We start from the raw sequence: 21,382 nt of genomic DNA, 5'->3' as shown, positions 1-21,382 counted from the left end.
TAACAAATAACCTAGATGGACGTGGACAAATTCCTAGAAATACACAAAATGCCAAAACTGACTCAAGAAGAAATGGAAAATCTGAATAGACCTTTAATAGAGGTTGAAATCAGTAATCAAAAAGATAACAAGAAAGAAAAGCCCAGGACCAGATGCTTTCACTATTAAATTCTACCAAACATTTAAAGAAGCATTAATACTAATCCTTCTTTAACTCTTCCAAAAAGTTGAAGATGAAGGAATACTTCCTAAATCATTCTATGAAGCCAGCATTACAGATACTGAAGTCATATAAAGACACTACAAGAAAACTGCAGACCACTATCTCTTATGAACATCAATGCAAAAAAATCCTCCACAAAAATACTATCAAACAAAATTCAAGCAGCATATTAAAAGCCTTGTACATCATGACCCTGCGGGATTTGTTTAGAATGCAAGGATGGACCAACATACAAAGATTAATAAGTGTAACATGCTACCTTAAGAAAACAGGAAAAAACCCAATGGTCATTTCAATTGATGCAGGAGAAGCATCTGACAAAATTCAACACACTGTCATGATAAAAACACTCAATAAACTAGGAGTAGAAGTGAATTTCCTCATATGATAAAGACTGTGTGTAAAAAACCCAGAACTAATATCTTACTCAATGGTGCAAGACTGAAACCTTTATCCCTGAAATCAGGAATAGGACAAGTATGCCTGTTTTCATCACTCCTATTCAACATAAGTACGAGAAATTCTAGCCAGAATAATTTTGCAAGAACTGGGGTGGGGGGTGAGGATGGGGGTTAGGGGTGGGGGAGGTACCCAAACTGGAAAGGAAAAAGTAAAATTATCTCTGTTCACAAGCAACATGATCTCATATATAGAAAACCCTAAAGAATCCACAAAAATTGTTAGAGCTAATGAATCAGCAATGAGCTGTATTTCTATATACTTGCAATGACTAATCCTCAAAGAAATTTAAAAAATAATTCCATTTACAATAGCAGCAAAAATAATAAAATACTTAAGCATAAATTTAACTGAGGGATGGCTGGGTGGCTCAGTAAGTTAAGCATCCGACTCTTGATTTTGGCTAAGGTCATGATCTCAGGGTGGTGAGCTCAAGCCCCACACTGGGCTCTGTGATGGGCATGGAGACTGCTTAAGATTCTCACTCTCCCTCTGCCCCTCCCTGCCACTCACTCACTCACTCTCTCTCTCTCTCAAAAAACAAAACAAAAAAAGAATAAATTTAACTGAGAGGTAAAACACTTGTATACTGAAAACTATAAAACACTGCTGAAGGAAATTAGATGAACCTAAATAAATGGAAAGACATCCCATGTTCATGGATGAAAGATTTAACAATGTTAAAGCGACAATACTACCCAAATGACTTACAAATTCAATGCAATCTCTATCAAAATCCCAATAGTGCTTTTTAAAGAAATAGAAAGACTCATCCTAAAATTCATATGGAATCTCATATTCCATGGCCTGAATGGCCAAAATAATTTTGAAAAAAGAATGAAGTTGGAAGACTCACTTCCTGATTTCAAAACTTATTACAAAGTTACAGTAATCAATACAATGTGGTACCTGCAAAAGGATAGAAACATAAACCAATGAAACTGACAAGATGACTCAGAAATAAACCCTAACATACATGGTCAATTTTTTAAAAAAAGATTTTATTTATTTGAGAGAGAGCAGGGCAAGAGACAGAGCACGAGTGGGGGGGGGAGGGGCAGCAGGAGAGGGAAAAGCAGACTTCCCGCTGAGCAGGGAGCCCAGTGCGATTCGGGGACCCAATCCCAGGATTCTGGGATCACGACTTGAGCCAAAGGCAGATATTTAACCGACTGAGCCACCCAGGTGCCCCCGCAAATGGTCAATTTTTGACAAGGATGCTAAGACCATTCAATGGGGAAAAGAAAATATTTCCAACAAACGGTGCTGGGAAAACTGGATATCCACGTGCAAAAGAATGAAATTAGACCCTTACTTTACACTTTGTGTAAAGTATATACACTTTGTATATACGCTTTGTGTAAAGTATATACACTTTGTATATACGCTTTGTGTAAAGTATATACACTTTGTATATACGCTTTGTGTAAAGTATATACACTTTGTATATACGCTTTGTGTAAAGTATATACACTTTGTATATACGCTTTGTGTAAAGTATATACACTTTGTATATACACTTTGTGTAAAGTATACACACTTTGTGTAAAGTATATACTTTGTATATACACTTTGTGTAAAGTATATACACTTTGTATATATACTTTGTACATATACAAAAACTAACTCAATATGAAAAAAATTAATTCAATATGAATCAAAGACCTAAATTTATAAGCTACAACAATAAAATTCTTAGAAGAAAACACAGGTAAATACCTTTATAACCTTGTATTTTTAACACTAAAAGCACAAGCAATAAAAGAAAAACAGGACTTCAACAAAATGTAAAACTTTTGTGCATCAAAGAATACTATCAAGAGAGTAAAAAGAACCCACAGAATGGGAGAAAATATTTGCACATCCCTTATCTAGTAAGTGATTAGTATCTAGAATATATAAAGAATTCCTAAAACTCAACAACAGAATACCAAACAACTCAACTAAAAACTGGGCATAGGATTTGAACAGCTATTTCTCCAAAGAAAATATACAGATGGCCAATAAATACATGAACACATGTTCAACATTAGTAGTCATTAAAGAAATGGAAATCTAAACCATTTCACATCCATTAGGATGGCTATGATTAAAAAAAAAAGAGAGAAAAAATAGGTGTTGGCGAGGATGTGGAGAAATTAGAACCCTCATGCATTGCTGGTGGGAATGTAAAATGATGTAGCCACTACGAAAAACATTCTGTTGTTTCCTCAAAAAGTTGAACATAGAATTACCGTATAATCTAGCAATTCTACTCCTCAGTTTATACCCAAAATAACTGAAAAGAGAGACTCAAAGAAATATCTGGATAGCAGTGTTCATAGCAGCATCATTCACAATACCTCAAAGGTGAAAAAAACCACTAGTGTCCATCAACAAATGAATGGGTAAACAAAACATGGTATATACACATAATGGAATATTATTCAGCCATAAAGAGAAATGAAGATCTTACACATGCTATAACATAGATGAACCTTGAAAACATGCTAAGTTAAAGAATCCTCACATAAAAGGGTAGATATTGTATCATTCCACTTATATGAGATACTCAGAATAGGCAAATTCCTAGAAACTGAAGGTAGAATAGAGGTTACCAGGGGCTAATGGGAGGGGAGAATGGGGAGTTATTGCTTAATGGGTACAGAGTTTTTGTTTGGGATCATGAAGAAGTTCTGGAAATAGACAGTGGTAACAAACAACACTGTAAATGTACTTAACGTCATCGAACCGCACACTTAAAAAATGGTTAAATGGTAAATTTTATGTTATGTATATTTTACCACAATTAAAAAAACTAAATGGGTTCTCAGTTTTTCCCAATAAATGTAAAAGGACTTTAAATTTTCCTTTTTTGTGTGTGTGTCAGGAACAAAAGGAAAGAGAGTCCCCAAACATAGCCTCAATTTACTTATGTCTTAATACCTATCGATGAACTCATTTTTAAATACAGCATTCCTCTGCCCATTAAATGCTCATATTATAGAAAAATCAAACACAAAAACAAAAGCATATAAAAACTCCGCTTATTAGCATTTTGTATGATTTTCTAATCTTTTTAATAACGAAGCCAAATGTATGCCCATAATAAATTCTTACAGTGCTTAACCACAAAATAAGTGAGTACCAATCTCATTAATAAGTTACCAGATCTCGTCACAGGTTTCACAGAAGCTTAGCCTAAAGCACTCTCATCTTCTCATTTTACTTTTAGATTTTTAAATGGAGAACATTATGACATTATTTGTGACACCCTGTGCTTTCTGAATATGAGGGAATTGTTCTTTCTGTTTTCCTCTGGAACAGAGAGAACAGTTTGTTCTTTCCCTTAAAAAGTTACCTGGCTAACTAAATTCAAAAAAGCTTTTTCAATGCTTTGGTGAAAAGCATCTAAAAGTAATATGGTGAGTTACGGGCACGGGGAAATGTGTTTTTACATTTCTCTCTTCATGTGGCCAATTTCGTTTCTCTTGCCCAGAAATGGGGGGGGGGGGCATTCAACATAGAACTATGGTATCTCCATGAGTTTCAGATATGCATGTTCAATGAACTTAAAAAATGAGGAAAAAAGTAGGTAAGTCAAATGAGTTTCTTCCCATACTTCCAATTCACTGTCCTGGGAAGAGCTGGCATCAGCTTTCCTTTTGCCCCGATTCTTGCCAGTCATGTTTTTTCTGGACTGGTCATCAGCATCTTTATTTGGTGTAGTTTGGGACAAAGATGGGCTTGAAGAAGGATCTCCTAGAACAAAAAGTGAGACATACATAGCTAGTAGTCACAGGCTATAAGAACCAGAGCAGGAAGAGGGGTCAGCATGCTTTCTGTCCTTAAGAATCATACTGCAGGGATAAAGGCTGGAAAACCAAACTTTACCTAATCAGTTTAGGAATGTAGACGTAGGCATCAACATCGAGCATCAACAGCTCCTAACATCACAGAGAGAGTTATTAACAGAATTTACATACCTGCCTCTCAATGGAAGCACAGCTATAAAGTTGTTTGCCAAAACAAAAACAAAAAACAAAAATCTGAATCTGTATCTGGTCAAGTTTCTACATCAGAGTTTCTCGACTTGGCACAATTGACGTTTTGGGCCAGATAATTTTTTGTTGAGTTGACGTCCTACGCATTATAGGATGCTTGGTTAAGCAGCACCCTTGGCCTCTATCCACTAGATGCCGGCAGCACTCCCCACCCACTGTGACAGCTGAAAATGTCTCATACACTGTCAAATGTCTTAGGTGAATGTGGGAGAGGGCATGGCACAAAAATCACCTTTAGTTGAAAATCCCAACTCTAGATCTATTTACCAATTTAAAATAAAATACCGAAGGCAGCAGGACATATTGATCTACCCAATACAGAGATAATCAGCAAAATTCAGACTAGAAGATGGCATGAGATAAACACTCCAGTTTCTTCACAAATACAGTACACCAGAGAATTAAAAAAGAGGGGAATTTATAAGTTAAAAGAGACAAAATATATATCCACCAATCCCAATGTATGGACCTTACTTTGACCCTAATTTAAGTAAACTATAAAAGGAAAATAAAACTCTTAACATTTATGAGAAAACTAGAAATAATACCTTTTAGCATTTTATGATATTAAGGAATTACTGTTGAATTATTTCAGATGAGATAATGGCATTGTGATTATGACAGCAGGTATTTATCTTTTAGACATATGATGCCTGGAATTTGGCAACAGAACTGGATGAAATATAGCTGAAATATGAGTTAATTGTTGAAGATGGGCGATGGATACATAAGAGGTTCATTACACTATTCTGACAACTTCTAGGTTTGAAATTCCCTATTCTTAAAAAGTTAAAATTGTTATGAAGAACAAAGATATTTAGAGATATAATTTCAAAACTAAGGCATTCAACATGTGTAACTATTTCAAAGTTATGTAAGTTTGAAGCGGTGACCATCTGTACTTCCATTTCCTTAGAAGACTAGTGAAGGCAAGGTGCACAAAAAAGTGCTTTAGTTGAGATACTTCTAAAAAATGCATTAGTGCTAACAAACAGTCCTCCCTCCAGTTACATGATGTGACAGCCAACCACCAAATTTTCCTGAATGATAGAAACAAATAAAAAGCATATACATATGTTTATTTACTGAATGTGTGTATAAGGCCTTTATGTCAGGGTTTTGTTTTTTTTAACCTGGACTTCATAATTCATCGATAAATTTCAAATCTAAATGTATAGGTTTAAACTGTAGGTTAAATTTTATGTATTTCATTGAGGGGGAAAAGACCATAGCTTTCCTCAGGATCCTGGAGATACGTGACACAGAAAAAGCTAGGAACTACTGCTCTGAGGTCTCAGCAAGCGTCCAAAATATGCAGAGACCAAAACTGGAGTCCTTCCACTTTTACAAAACATGCCAAGATTGTGAAGTTCCCCGTGACAAGCACATTAAAGCTAAAGGGCGGGGTGGGTGTCACAGTCTTTTCATTCTTGGGATTTTTCTGTTCACAACATCAGGTATTACATTCAGCCTGCCAATGACTCATCATATGGTCTGGTTCCAATGTTTAAATATTCCTCACCCGAGAGGGAAAGCCAATAGCACAGTAACAGTGACTTAGACCAGAACAAAATGATCTTTACTATTACATGTTGAATGAGGTGCCCTTAGGCCAAAGTTCTGAGAGCTCCGGTGCTTACCAGATGAAAGTCTCTGTGCTGCAGGCGCAGGTACCATGACACTAGGCTTGTCCGTCTGGTATGTGGCTGCTGCTAATGTGGCACTCTCAGCCTCACTGTTACTCTGGCCTGTGACTCCAAAGCTGGAGCTGGGGTAGCAGGTCTGGTACTGACTCTGACCAAGGATAGTATAGGTGGGATAGTCCTGCAGACCAAGGGCAATAAGGGAGGAAAACAAAACTCTTAGAAAGAGCAAAACGCTGATTTCAACACAAGAGACTTTCATGTCTCTCTTATTCATAGTTATTTTCCTAAAACATTTATTTGACTTCTCATTTACCCATCTATAGCTTCCACGTAAACCAATGATCTTCAAAATGCATTCTGCAGAAAACTAAGAGTCAAGAGGAGACACCTCAGGGGCTATCTTTGGAGAGGGAAGGGTCCCACGTACTCTACAATGTCCCTTTTCTATTCTAACAGCTTTCTTTCTTTTTTTTTTTAAAGATTTTATTTATTTATTTAACAGAGAGAGGCAGCCAGCGAGAGAGGAAACACAGGCAGGGGTAGTGGGAGAGGAAGAAGCAGGCTCCTAGTGGAGGAACCTGATGTGGGGCTCGATCCCAGGACTCTGGGATCACGCCCTGAGCCGAAGGCAGACGCTCAAGGACTGAGCCACCCAGGTGCCCCTTTTTTTCTATTTTAAGTGCTGAATTTCTGTATAAATTTCTGCACAGAACTTCTGAAGATTCTTTAAGAAGTTTATAAGCAACTGCATTAGATTCTAGTGCTTTCTAAGTACAGATGAGCTTAAACAAAAAAACACATCCTACATTAAGGTTCCCCAGTTTAATAAATTTCTGGGTTTTTTCTTTTAAGATTTTATTTATTTATTTGAGAGAGAGAGAGTAAGAGAGAGCATGAGAGGGGAGAGTGTCAGAGGGAGAAGCAGACTCCCCGCTGAGCAGGGAGCCCGATGCGGGACTCGATCTTGGGACTCTGGGACCATGACCTGAGCCTAAGGCAGTTAGTTGCTTAACCAACTGAGCCACACAGGTGCCCGTAGGTTTCCCAGTTTAAAAACTGAGTACTGGGGGGCGCCTGGGTGGCACAGCGGTTAAGCGTCTGCCTTCAGCTAAGGGCGTGATCCCGGCGATCTGGGATCGAGCCCCACATCAGGCTCTTCTGCTATGAGCCTGCTTCTTCCTCTCCCACTCCCCCTGCTTGTGTTCCCTCTCTCGCTGGCTGTCTCTATCTCTGTCGAATAAATAAATAAAATCTTTAAAAAAAAAAAAAAAAAAAAAACTGAGTACTGGGGCACCTGGGTGGCTCAGTTGATTAAGTGTCTGCCTTTGGCTCAGGTCACAATCCAGGGATCCTGGGATTGAGCCCTGCATGGGGCTCCCTGCTCAGCGGGGAGTCTGCTTCCCCTCTCCTTTTGCCCCTCCCCCCCTTGTGCTCTTTCTCTCTCTTAAATAAATAAAATCTTTAAAATAAAATAAACTATTTGGAGGGAGGGATGCATGGGTAGCTCAGTTGGTTAAGCGTCTCTGACTCTTGATCTCGGCTCAGGTCTTGATCTCAGGGTCATGAGTTCCAGCCCCACTTTGGGTTCCATGCTGGGCATACAGCCTACTTAAAAAAAAAAAAAAAAAGAAAAGAAAACTGGAGGGAACTTTTGATGGCTTCATGGGCACATACATGTCAAATCTTATCAAACTGTACAATTTAAATTTATGCAGATTATTATATATCAATTATACCTTAGTAAAGCTGTACAAAAATGTCTATGATATATAGCGCAAATACACACCTTAAAAAATTTCAACTGATGTTGGTAAGAAGTAGGAAGAAGCTAATCAACCAGACCAATTATAAAGAGTACTGAGCACCTATCATAAACCAAATACAGCTCAGTCAGGGTGCATGTTTGTGTATGAGCTGGAACATTAAAGAAAAGAGTAAGTTGTACTGGTTGAACTCAAGGGAGTTATAAGTCTAGCCGGAGAAGACAACAATATTTCCAAACAAATTGGCAATAAATTGTATGTCAAATGACTTAAATGCAGAAGAAGACAACTATCCCTGCAGACTGTGGTAGAGAGCTTTCTGAGATAAACAGAGACAGGGAATAAGAGCACGAATAGGCCCTGAAAAGGTTTTATTAGGGGACCAGAGATGTTGAGTCTGGTTGAAACAAAGGATCTTGCAGGCTTGAATGTGTCATGCAAGCCCATGAATGTGACTTGGATTCTTTAGGCAATGTTGTATAATTTGTGTGTGGGGCAGGTAATAGGGACTATCAAAATCAAAACAACAAAAATACAAAAAGATTCTGGACAGGTAATTGACAGGAGAAAGGTGGACTTTTGAAAAAATTACTCAGATAGTGCTTCAAAATCTTTTTTTAAATTTATTTTTTATTTTTTAGTAATCTCTATCCCACCCCTAACATAGGGCTTGAACTCATGACCCTGAAATCAAGAGTTGCAAGCTCCACCGAATGAATCAGCCAGGCACCCTCAGATAGTGTTTTAGGAAATGGTTAGGTACAGAGAAAAACTGGAGATGAGACGAAGAGTTAACTGAAGTAATTCAGGATTAAAAGAGAAACATGGCAAACCAAAACATGGGAAATAATAGCAAAAATGGAAAAGAAAGAATTCTAGAAATGGCTGGATCAGGAATGGGTGAGGAATAAAACTGAAAATGACTGGTTTGGTCTGAGGCCTAGGTTTATTTAAAAATGGTCTCATTGACAATTGAGAAGTCATAGAGAAAAGTGGTTTTACTTTTGGAGGACAACGAGACAAAAAAAGGAGGAATGAAAGCCTGGTTTTCGATATGATGAACTTAGGGAAATAGCAAGACATTAAAGAAAAATAGGCCATCAATCAGCAGAAGCCTATAGATATCATGAGGTCAGGACTAGAATGTTCATTTCGGAGGTAGTTGTGAATGTGGTTAAACATTTCTGGGGATGAAGTAATAAACACGTGGAAAACTACATACACCGTCCATGAGAGAAAACAGGATCAAAAAGAAAACCTACGAAAGGGAAAGTGATAAACAGTACACTGAAGAGTGCCAGGTGTATAGCAGAAACTCAGTAATTTGTGAACTATAAGAATGAATAAATGCAAAAACAGTCAAACATAAAAGATGAACCAGAACAGTAACGTTAATTACAGCCAGAAGAGATTCACGGAGAAAAGATTCATTGCTGCAGAGAAAACAAATAAAAACCTAACAGCAAAAACAGAAAACCCTAAAACACTGAAGCTATTACCAGTGATCTACATATCAAGAGTTAACAGTGATCAAGACCAGACCATAAAGAATTCACAAAGGAATGAGTGGCTAAATAAAAAAGTAGAAGGAACATTCATTCCGCAAATGGTTATTTTGTGTCTTTAATGTGAGAACCAGGCAATTTCTGAACTCTGGGAATACGTAAGTGAACAAAATAGAAAGATAAGTCCCTATCCTGATGGAGCTTACATTCTGGTAGGGACAAGGTAGGAGGTAGACACACAAAGGAGGTAAAGGAACAGATGCAGCCATATCATTCAGAGGCTTAGCAGAGAAATGAGAGAAACTGGATGGCAGCCTGAAAAATCATCCAGGGTCCTAGTTCTGGTTGTTTCTTAGATTGGCAAATTGACCATGGAGTGAAGAGAAGAGCAAGCTTGATGAACCATATCAAATAGGATGAATGAAGTTGCACAGTACCTGGTTCGAGATGCTGGAAACTGCTGCCGCTGGGATATTGGCAATTGTAGATGAAGTGGATATCAGGCTGGCATTTGTGCTTGAAGCTACAGGATTGAGAGTGTTAAAAGATGTTAAAGATATCATGTAAAAGCCTAGAAGAAATGGACAACATATTGCTTCTTACGTAAACAGATCTACAAGGAGATAGAGAACATGGCGCAAAGGAAACAAATACTGACTTTGCTCTTCTGCATGCCATACCTTACTCTAGTCTTGATTAGAAATAAAACAGTTCAAACATTTTTCTGTTTCAACTTGAGTCTTCAACTCTTCCTATTAAAGTCCTAGGAATAACACATACACAATGCACTGGCTCATACTAATGATGTCAATGGAATCAGAACCTAAACCAAATCACTCCAGTCTATCTTCTGAGCTGTCGAAAAATGACTCACCTGCAATGTGACCTACTGACAACCAGCAGAAACAACAAGAGCTCTGGAAAATCCACATGTAAATCCTATACTGTGATATTTGTTGTTGCTTGCCCCAAATTATGCCTTTCCTAATGCAACATAATTACTCTGAGAAATGGAGCTGATCCCCCAAAGGTGCTTGGAGTTGCTTCTTGGGCTCTACTTAAATCCTGGATTATTCATGTGGATCAACAAACATGATCTGGCATTTAATGATTTTACCAATGAGCCTGGAAAAACTTGGAAAATACTAAATATTATTCTGGCCGGGTAACAATGTACTCTGTAAGCTATTTAGGCTGCCCGTATTGGGACGAGGAATTTGGGCTTTTTTAATACCCTTCTATCACAGATTCCACCAGGGTTTTAGTCAAATCTTCAGTGACTACTATTTGTTAAAGTGACTATTTTCAGGTGGACAGAGTAACTGAGACTGTGAGGTACTGGTCTTGAACTCCTCTCCCTCACTTATAAGCACACTTAGACATGGTTCCCACTGCAGTCACACAGGCCACAAGGGTTCACCATGAGGTAAACCTATCTGACTACCTATCCCATTAGCAAAAAGTCCTTTACTGGTAAAGTTAATAGGAAAACCTCCATTAAGAACAGAACAGATGAACAAATGAAGCAGAAACCTGAGAGTACTCGTCAAAATCAGGGGAATTCTTATCCCTTTCCCCAGGGGTACTCTGCTTAGAAGAAAGTCTAGAAAAGATTAGAAGAGAAAGTCTAAGGAACAGCTACTGCTGCAACCCCAGCTTTCAGATAAAGAACTTGGGACAAAGAAGAGTTAAGGTAATTTGTCTACTATCATGCCACTAGTGGTAGTCATGATGATGACTGGGATCTCCCAACTGGATGAGCTAGGGATCAGATTTCCTGACTATCCAGGGAGATTTTTTCTACAATACTTCTTCCCCCAGGGGAACTAAGAATTTACCTTCTTAAACATAACAATCAAATGAAATAGATTTAATAACCTCACAGATGGTATTTTCTTCCCACCAATATTCATTTTCTTTTCTACTATGGCTTAACCCATTTTTCCCCTACAGGGAAGTACAAGGAATTACTGTATAATACATAGGCTTAGATGATTCTGTATATAGTTTTTAATTATTCTTGTGGGTAGAGATTTTGAGTGGCTTTCAGGTTTTATTACCAGTACATTATGCTAGGTAGCCATGCAATAAAACAGAAGAACATAAGGTGATTTAGGTGGGGGGAAAAATGAATAATTTACTTAATCTCTTAAGTTTATCTCTCCTAGCAAAGTTCATTTCTAGTTCAATTTTTCATTGGTCTTTATTCTAGCATATACTCCTCTTTTCCTCCTATTTCCCTTTAATTCTGTTCTACCTTCTTACTAACTTATAAATGGTTAGCAGTACAACCCATTCATATCTGATCATGACATACATGGGGGGGAAAAGTACTCTAACAAAGTGGTTTTATAAATTTAACAATTTTCAGACCACTTACTGAAATGGGCTACAGGTAAAAAGGTAGACCTTACAAACAACTGGTCATATACTCTTATTATCTCCACCAAAAGTTTAATGACTTGATTAGCTAGTTGCTGATACTGAATTTTTAATGAGTACCCTACTAAGGATCACAAACTACTTTCAGCAATAGTGACTTCTATCACAGGAAATGTTGGCCTGCTGACCTAGAAAGTTTATAGGGTTCAGTAACACTTCTCCAACTCAATCAAATCATTTCTCATATGTGCCATTAGTTCATTCATTCAGCAAACCACAGCATACTATGCATCCAGAAACCGTTCTAGTCACTGAGGAACAGAGTAGTGAATAAGGCAAAGTCCCTGCCCTCACGGAGATTAGATTCCATTGACAGAGTCAGATGATAATAAATAAATAATTTTTTAGGCTCTTGTAACTATCATTGAACCCAAGCTAAACTTACCTAAAAATGTACACACATCACTGTATACCCTACCCTACATATAACTATGACTAAAAAGCCACACATCTCAAAAAAGTACTTATTGGTCTACCCATATACATACACATATATATGTCTCAACAAATAATATCTGATTGCAGATTTAAAAAACAAAAGTAGCGGCAATAAAATTGCAACAAAAAGTACAAACTTAGAGGATCAAACAAAACTCAAGTGGTCAATCCTATTGATATATATCTGAAGACTATTAGCCCTCCAAACGTCAATGGCATGACCAACTGTTTTTGGATAGTCTCCACTCCTGTTCTGACAACGGAGCTGTAAAATAATAGAAAGACAAAGCTTCTGAGAACCATGGCCCACTAGAGGTCCAATTAATAAATATGAAAAGAGGCGACTCAGTAGTTTCCTCATAGGTGTGTTGTGAAGAACCACGCCCCACTAGAGGTCCAAGTAATATAGTCAAAATACATAGACAGTTTTAATCAGGAGATGGTGGTTATAGAGCTGTGAGAGGCACAGCCAAATTAAATGACACTGCCCCAAAGCCAGAGGGCTGACCTAAGGGTTAATGGTACATAAAAGTTGGCACAAGATTTACTTTCTACCCATGTCTAATTTTATACGTGTCTCTCTCTACCTGGCTTTCAAGTTACTCAAAATAAGACAAGCTCTTTCTCCCTCGAGCACCTTTGCAGTGTTGCTCGCTCTGCCTGGATTGTTCTCCCTGGCCTGTCCCTCTTGCCCTCCCAGCATGTTGGCTCCTCCTGAGCATGTCTACTTCCTCAGATGCACTCTCTTTGACCTGTCTATTAAAACTAACTCCTTGGGGCGCCTGAGTGGCTCAGTCAGTTAAGCGTCTGATTCTCGATTTCGGCTCAGGTCATGAGATCAAGCCCCACACTGGGCTCCACACTCAGCATGGAGCCTGCTTAAGATTCTCTCTCTCCATCTCCCTCTCCTTCTGCCCCTCCCCACTGCCCCCTGCTGGCACGTTAATAAAAAAAATAATAATAAAACTAACTCCTTGTTCTCCAGTCACAGGAACCTATTCTTTTTTTCTTTCAGAGAACTTTTCAAAATCTATTTAATTATTTACTTGCCTGTTTTCTGTTTCCTCTACTCATCTGTAAGCTCCACAAAGGCAGAATCTTATTATCTTATTCATTATCTCCAATATCTAGCAAAAAACCTGGCACAGAGTAGGTGACGCTCAATAAATACTTGTGGGATTCCCGTCTATTTTGTAGACATGTATATTCCTGTATAACTTGTGGGATTCATGTATAGCATGTCAAGGTCATCAAAAACAAGAAAACCCTGAAAAACTACACAGTCAAGAGGAGCCTAAGTAGACATGACAATTAAATGGAATGTGGTATCCTGGATGGGATCCTGGTACAAAAACAGGACATCAGGTAAAAACTAAGGAAATATGAATAAACTATGGACTTAGGTAATAATAATCTACCAATATGGGTTCATTAATTGTAATAAACGTTCCATTCTAATGTAAGATGTCAATTATAGGGGAAATTATATGCAAGATGGGGGAATATATAACTCTCTGTACCATCCTCTCAATTTTTCTGTAAACCTGAAACTAATGTAAAAACTAAAGTCTATTAAAAAACAGAACAAAACAAAACTCATGGTCAATGAAAGACTATCAAAAAAGACTATCATGTGCTACCAACAATATTAGAGTGCAAGCACATTCATTAGAAGTCAAGATTGAGTTAAAATTAATTTTGAAATTTCTGAAATTAATTTTACCACTTGAATATTAGCCATTTAAGCCATCTCAACTGAAGAAAATAATCAGAGACTGGGCCACATAGTTATACCCTAGGAAAAGACTGATGTAAAGAAGCCAGATTTACTTAACCAAAGGGTTTTCATGAACATCGTTGTATAAACTGAAGAAAGGGCTTTGATCAGAGTTGATCGAGCCAGAAGTATAATTTTTTTAGGCTGAAATTACATATTTTAAAAGAAGTTGCAGTATGCTGACATACATTACATTAGCTTCAGGTGTACAACACAGTGATCTGACAACTCTAGACAATCTACATGTTATGTTAATTATAGAATGCTTTGGGGTATGATGAGGAGACACTGCTATTTTGACCATTTTCCAAAAATTGATAGAATTCTTCTTGTTTTTATTCTGTGGAAGGACTGGATAGTTACACAGGGGGAACAGAGCAGCCCTAGATAGCTAATATTCACTGTCCACGCTAAGTGAAATTAAAGGTGGGAGTGAGGAGAGTGATACTGAGGGCAGACAACCCAGGTAATTCAACTCTGCCAATACACGCATTTCATTTTAGCCAATTGTTTCAACTTATATTCTACCAATGTTTTTCTTCAGAATAAAGGCAAAAATTGATAACTTGATGGTTACCTTCTGCCTTAAATTCTACCCTCTGCCAAAGTTCTAATGAACAACAAAATGGGCCAAGAGGTTAACCAGAAAAGGGGAGGAAAAATAAACTTCATTATCTGTCAGTAAAGGTTCTCACTTATGGGAAAGTTGATATTGGCATCATGATTTCAATACTGAAAATCATAAATATTGCACTCATGCTCTGAGGTCAGACTGCCCAGCTGACATCCTAATTATTTACTAACTGGTAAATGGATCAAACAGAAGTAGTTCTTAACCATTTAAATGAAAACAATTAAAACTGAGTAGCAAACTATTTTATTTAATATAATCTACATCAAAACACTTTCTCATCACGAAAGTTCGTATCTTAAGAGTATCTCAGACCAGTTTTTGCTATCCCATCCTCACTCCTCTAGCACCCATTTTATAGGGAATAAAATCTTAAAGCTGGGAGAAATCAGGAGAAAGGAGGCAGATGAGAAGCCAGGTACATGGACATTAATTTCCAATCTGGAGTAATGACAAACTGCCTGTGTTAGATCTGGAAGGGCAGGGAATTAATTCCATAGTGCCTTCTGAGTTACTCTGTCTTCATTGCTAATAGTCCTGTCATAATTCTAACCTTTCAGAAGAGCAACTCAGAAAGGCAAAGATCTTCAGAGTTCGAGCTTGAAGGCTATGCTTTTTATCATGAAATAGAAACAAGACGAACTTTTTGAGAAAGAAAGATGCTCTCACCAAGAAGCAGCAAGTGGGGGAGTGAGGATGGAGGTAAGACAACACCGTAGCAAAAAAGCAGCACACATCTCACTTCTGCCCTATGCGGACTTCACATAAAAGAAGTCAGCAAAGTTCTACCCCATGGAGTCTTTCTGCTCATTTATAGGACAAAACGGCACTGAGAACAGACTGAAACAAAATCAGGCAGGTTTTCTGGACACCAACATGCAAAAGGGAAGGCTTCAATTCTATGAAGCAGTTCCCATTTAAAGGCTGAACTATTTACAAACTAGAGTCCTGGGTTCTGATTTGCCTAAAGCAACAAAAAGCATGCACAAATGCAAATATCACCCCCTTCTATTTTACAAGACAGAGCTCCTGTATTACACAATTTGTTTGGAGATATAGATAGACTGAAAACAACAAAACAACAATAATAAAACACACACAACCATGCCTATTTACCTTGGATGGGATAAGAATAATGTGCTGGGCTTGGCTGGCTTGTGGTTAACCCTGTAGTGCAGGTAAGAACACTGTGTTGACTTGGAGATGGAGTCTGAATTAAACCACTTTCAGGTTTCATACCTGGCCACAATGCACCTGAATCAGATAAATTGGACCAATTACAAACAATACACTGGGACTGAGGAGCATGGTTATGCTTTCAAATATCAGCCAGTAGGTTTAAAACCTAAATCTTAAACAAAAGTAAATTTGCTTGTAAGAGAAAATTACTGATTCTCCCACTCATAATATACCACAAGCAAATACAATTTCCAAGACTGGGGAGTGGGGCCATAGAAACAAAAATCTTGTCAAAAATCCCAATAATGATATGTATATAAGTTCATTTCCATGGCTGAGGGAGACTGACCAGGGTTCAGAAAAAAAAAGCTACTGACACCCAACTGGAGTATTTATTGTAAAGAGTGTCTGATGATTGTGTACAGTGATAAATCATTTATCCATTGTCAAGGCGGGAGACATACCAGATAAGTTTAAAATTCACTTACCCATTAAACAAGCACCAAATCTTTCTAAAATGTATTGAGTATTTTTCTGCCTTCTTAAGCTGGTTATTTTGTTACCTGTTTCTTCTGATTAGGAAAGACATTTTTCTAAATAGGTTTAATTTTTATAAATTAAAAACATTACAGAAACATATAACTTAGAAAAATAAAGTCATATATAATCCCAGCATCCAGAGTTAAGCACTATTAACAGTTTGCAGAAGTCACTTAGATTTCTTCTACGTATTTACTAATCTTTTTTTCTTTTTAACAAAAATGGGATGTTATACACATTGTTCATAATTTGCTTTTCCACATAACACCTGTGAAAGACATCTTTCCATGTCAGCACATATAAATCTCTCATACTGATGGATATCACAGCTGTTCACTTTTATTTTATCACAATGCTCCTGAGTCACAATCTTTCTAAAATATATTTGTATCTTTTCCTGTCTTCTTTGCAAGGAGGAAATAGTGAACGTACCTTTAGCTTTTCTCAGAACTACTGTCACAAAGATTAATTAGTGTGTTGTGCTATATATATTACAGAGACACCCCCAAAGGCTACTGGGATGTGTGAAGACATTTGCTTACTACTAAACAGAACTCGGTTATAGTTCTATATCATTTTGTTTTTTTCTCTGTGACCTGTCACTTGACAATCTCTTACTTCTCACTTTATCTTCTTTTTCATTTGCAGTAAACTAGGAAACCATAAACAAAGCTTTGCTTCTACATGACAGCCTAAGGATGTCCTTTATGGTGAATAGTTTTAGTGATAATTTTGGTATGCAAAAATCGATCTATAAAAAGTCTTACTGTCTGGTTGTTCACTGTGTTCTGAACAATTATGGCTGGTGGATCAGTGTAGTTGAAGCTAAATTAGGTCCAAGAAGGATCACAATCACCTTCCAGGTAAGAAATCAATACCAAGGTCAACCATAGCTTCAAATTCAATATTAACTCATTTCATTTACTTCTAATCTGATGTTGAATTTATAGAAATACAATGCACTGATAGTAGGGCCCCCTGCTTTACCAGGGCACTGACATATCTCAGATCCGTAAAATTTGTTGATTAGTAAATGTAAGGGAGATGTGAAAATCTCACATTGACATGGAATGTGGCAATCACCTTGTCCCAAACTGCTAAAAGATAAAAAGAAAAAAGTTATATTCTTTTCTCACCTGTTAAACACATGGTATAACTTATTTGGGGACAATAAAGAATACTATCATCTCTTGCATGCATTAGGAGGGCTGGCCCCCGTTCCATGCTTAGTTTATGATCATTAGCCACAGCTAAAGTCCTAACTAAACCTAAATTTCAACACCAAAAATATTTGAAAATGTTATTTTTTGAACATTTATTTGAAATCTGACTATCAGTGCCATGATACTTTGTGGTTGAGTATCACGTTTTTAAGCAAACAAACTGTCATTTCAATGTCACAATAACTTTCAGGTTTATTGTAATCAATGTGATTTTTTTTCTAAATAGGTTCTGAATCTGTGTGTTGGATCTGCGAACACATTCAGATTACACTGTACTAAAATAGAATCTTATTAATGAGAATAGTATTTCTTGAAAATGTTTTGCCAGTCTCATTATTTATTTAAGTTTCAAAAGGTATGAACTGGCTCTTCTTATAGGGTCAAAAACCAGGGCAAAATGTCTAAGGCAAGTAGGGAAATGGCTACTCAGAGTAGTTTTGAATGTTCGTGACCAGAAACATGAAGTTGATATTCAAAATACAATTATTTTATGAAGAATCGAAGAATAAAAGATCATATGAACACTGCCTCTGGCATCACAGTAGCCTTGCTCTGAAAGCATATAAATATCTTCCTTTAAAAACGCCCTTCCCAGAATTCCAAGTCACAGGCAGCATGACCAAATGGTCTGACCGTAGAGCAATACTGCCCATAGTGAAGATGAAACCAAACCCTGCTCTTCTGACTCCTAGTCCATTGCTCTATCCCTACAACTACTGAGCTTACCAAGTCATTTTAAACACCAAGGGCCTGATGTGGAACAATAGCTGGTCTAACAATGGCAAATGAAGCCTATCTCTGAGCGCCACTCTCTTACTGCCCCACACTGGGGTCTTACCACAAATGCTGCCCAAGTTTCTCAGCACAAATACTTCACCTTTGGTTAGTCACTAACCAAACTAAACTGAGCAGCTCGGTTTATAGTAATACATATCAGAGTAGTAGATCTTTAAGAGGAAAATTAGTTTGGTTAGGAACTGAAGTACATGCCAATGCTCAGGAAAAAACACATGAAAGAATATCTTGCTTTGTTGATTTGATATCTCACTGGGATAAGCTATTACAAATACTAAGTAATTTAATCTGAGTATTTTTCCTAATTATAAAGTGAGTAGACGTGTGTTACAGAAAATGAAGAAAACACAGAAAGTATAAAGAAAAAAATTGCATAGTGTCATTGCACAGAAAAAAATACAGGCAGTTTTTGCTTTTGTACAGGACTGTGTTACCGGACACCTGTGCATAATGCAACTATGTCCTCGCCTCCCACAGTGCCGTGATAATGGAGATCAAATCTGTAATGCCTGTACTCGAACATTCACATTTTCTTCCAAATTATTCTTTATGTACATATTTTTAAAAAATACTAACTTGGCATATTATACTGCTTTTAGTTTTACACATTGCTTTTAAAATTAAAAATAAACTTTTCTCGAGATGCCGAATATTCTTTAAGAATGTGAATTTTTGAGAATATGATTGCTAAGTTTTCCATTCTATAGCTATATTGCAATTAAACACATGCCTTTCAATTCAAAATGTAGGCTGTTTCCAATCTTTTGCTGTTATAAATAATGCTGTGATGAGTATCTTGGTTTGAAAATTTGTGGTATCTCTAATTAGTTCCATAGGATAAATCCCTAGAAGTGAAACTGCCGGGGGAAATGGCATGAACATCCTTAAGGTTCTTAATACTATTACCAAATCTCCATCTCACATTAGAGTTCTTTCAAAAGAAGCTGGAACAGTGGCAGCTAAGGTAATCGTTTAGGAGCTCCTAAAAATAAATGGGTGTCCCTTTCTTCCCACATGTTCACTGAAATCACTGGAAGTTAACCCTTGAATCCTCTTTCTGCCATCCCACTACATTTCTATGGAGCTCTTAATAAGAATATGACCACTATTCCTTTACTTTTACAGACTGCTCACAGTATAGGCCTCCTAGATTTCCTCTAGTCTTTTCTCCTTTCATCAAGAGGAGGAACATCTTTTAATTTCAAACTCAACTCTGAGACACAGACTAAACTTATAAGTACTTCTGGAATTAAACAGACCTGGGTTCAATTCTAAACCCAGGCATTTCCTAATTGTATGACCTCAGGCTAGTCACTTGATCCTTCTAAGCCTGTTTCCTCATCTATAAAAAGGGAAAATACTATTGCTCACTCCCTAGGACTGTTCTAAGATTAAATAAGACAATAATGTAAAGTGTGAGGTACTTGTTCCCAGCATATTGCTTGGTATATAATGCACTTCATAAACATTAGATATTATTACAGCGAGATTTCCAAAGCCTTGTTTACATCTGAAATAAAAGAACAGATTAGCTAATCTAGTTATAGTGCTAACAGGCAGCACTAAGATAAAATTGTCAAATCTTAACAAGAAGAAAGAAATAGTATTTTATACTTGAGTGAACTCACTTAAAAAAAAAAAGCCATATCTATAATTTCCTTAATAAATTCTGAGAATATGCCACATCTATCATTCACATTACCCCAACCTAAATTTTCCTCCAGTAAGCATCACATATTACTTAAGAGTCTGATTTAGCTGATTCTCTTTCTTTCAAATACTGACAGAAGAATTTATGAAACAAGTCTCCCTCACTCCCAAATATTAAACAAAACCAGATTAATAAAAGAGCCTGTTATTACCAACATTTCTTTACAATATAAACAGTTTCAAGTTTTTACCAAGGACCTATTACACAGATTTTTTTTCTTTCTTTAATACAAGGGAAATGCAGTGATCATAAAAGATACCATAAAATGCACATGGCACTATGTTAGGTATTCCATAATCTGGGATCAGAGATATAATAGTTTTATTTAATACTGAACAGCAGGAATGACCAACTGTTCAACAATGTCATAAAGGGCTCTGGGCTTGCTAATAATGAATTTCAATCAAAACAGAAGGTAAAAAACTGATATAAAAATACTTTATACTTGCTAGCTTTTACTAGTCATCTGTTGAAAAATTAGCTTTAACATATGCAAAAAGATATAAGCACAAACATATTCACAGAGAGTTCCATTTCCAAAAGGACTGCTCGGTCTTGGCTCATTAAATATATAATATAACAAATTTAAGATTTTAGTATACTGGCTGATACTGCCAGGCATGGAGGCATGGACGTACAAATGGGGAAACGAGCATTTCTGTTTTTCTTCTTCCATGAAGTTATCAACTACCACTATCATTAAAACATAACTTTCCATTTTTGTTTTTAGTAGTTATCAGGAGCCAAGGCATGCTAACAAGCCTAAAACTAAGAAAGCTGTCACTATCATAAAGACTAGTCAAATAGGCCAGGTAAAGCAGGAATGTAGAAACCAAAAGCAGACAACACTAATACATCCAGAATTTATGGTGATCTGTTTAGAAGATCTTTCTAAATTCCAGCTAGTTTCAGTAAAGGCTACAGATATAATTTTATTAACATGTTGCATATGTGAAAAATAATACAGTATTCTCTCAATTTTCTAACACCAGTTCTCGGAAACCAGG

General features: G+C 37.0%; 1 protein-coding gene across 3 annotated transcripts in view; it reads right to left on the bottom strand.

Moving 5' to 3' along the window:
• Window positions 1-21,382, bottom strand: part of EYA3 (EYA transcriptional coactivator and phosphatase 3) — a 95,806-nt gene that overhangs the window by 22,923 nt on the left and 51,501 nt on the right. For 2 of the 3 annotated variants that reach the window (XM_045782706.2, XM_045782708.2), the window contains 4 exons: window positions 16,044-16,181; window positions 10,077-10,162; window positions 6,366-6,549; window positions 4,284-4,423 (listed from right to left, as the gene is read on the bottom strand). In XM_045782706.2, coding sequence (XP_045638662.1) covers window positions 4,284-4,423; window positions 6,366-6,549; window positions 10,077-10,162; window positions 16,044-16,181 — 548 coding nt within the window. The remainder of the gene's footprint in view (window positions 1-4,283; window positions 4,424-6,365; window positions 6,550-10,076; window positions 10,163-16,043; window positions 16,182-21,382) is intronic. The other variant, XM_045782707.2, reaches the window with a different exon arrangement.

Source organism: Ursus americanus, chromosome 33 (genome assembly GCF_024610735.1).
Source record: "Ursus americanus isolate L20-20 chromosome 33, mUrsAme1.1.p, whole genome shotgun sequence".
Lineage (NCBI taxonomy): Eukaryota > Metazoa > Chordata > Mammalia > Carnivora > Ursidae > Ursus > Ursus americanus.
This window is presented reverse-complemented; position numbering and strand designations above follow the sequence as displayed.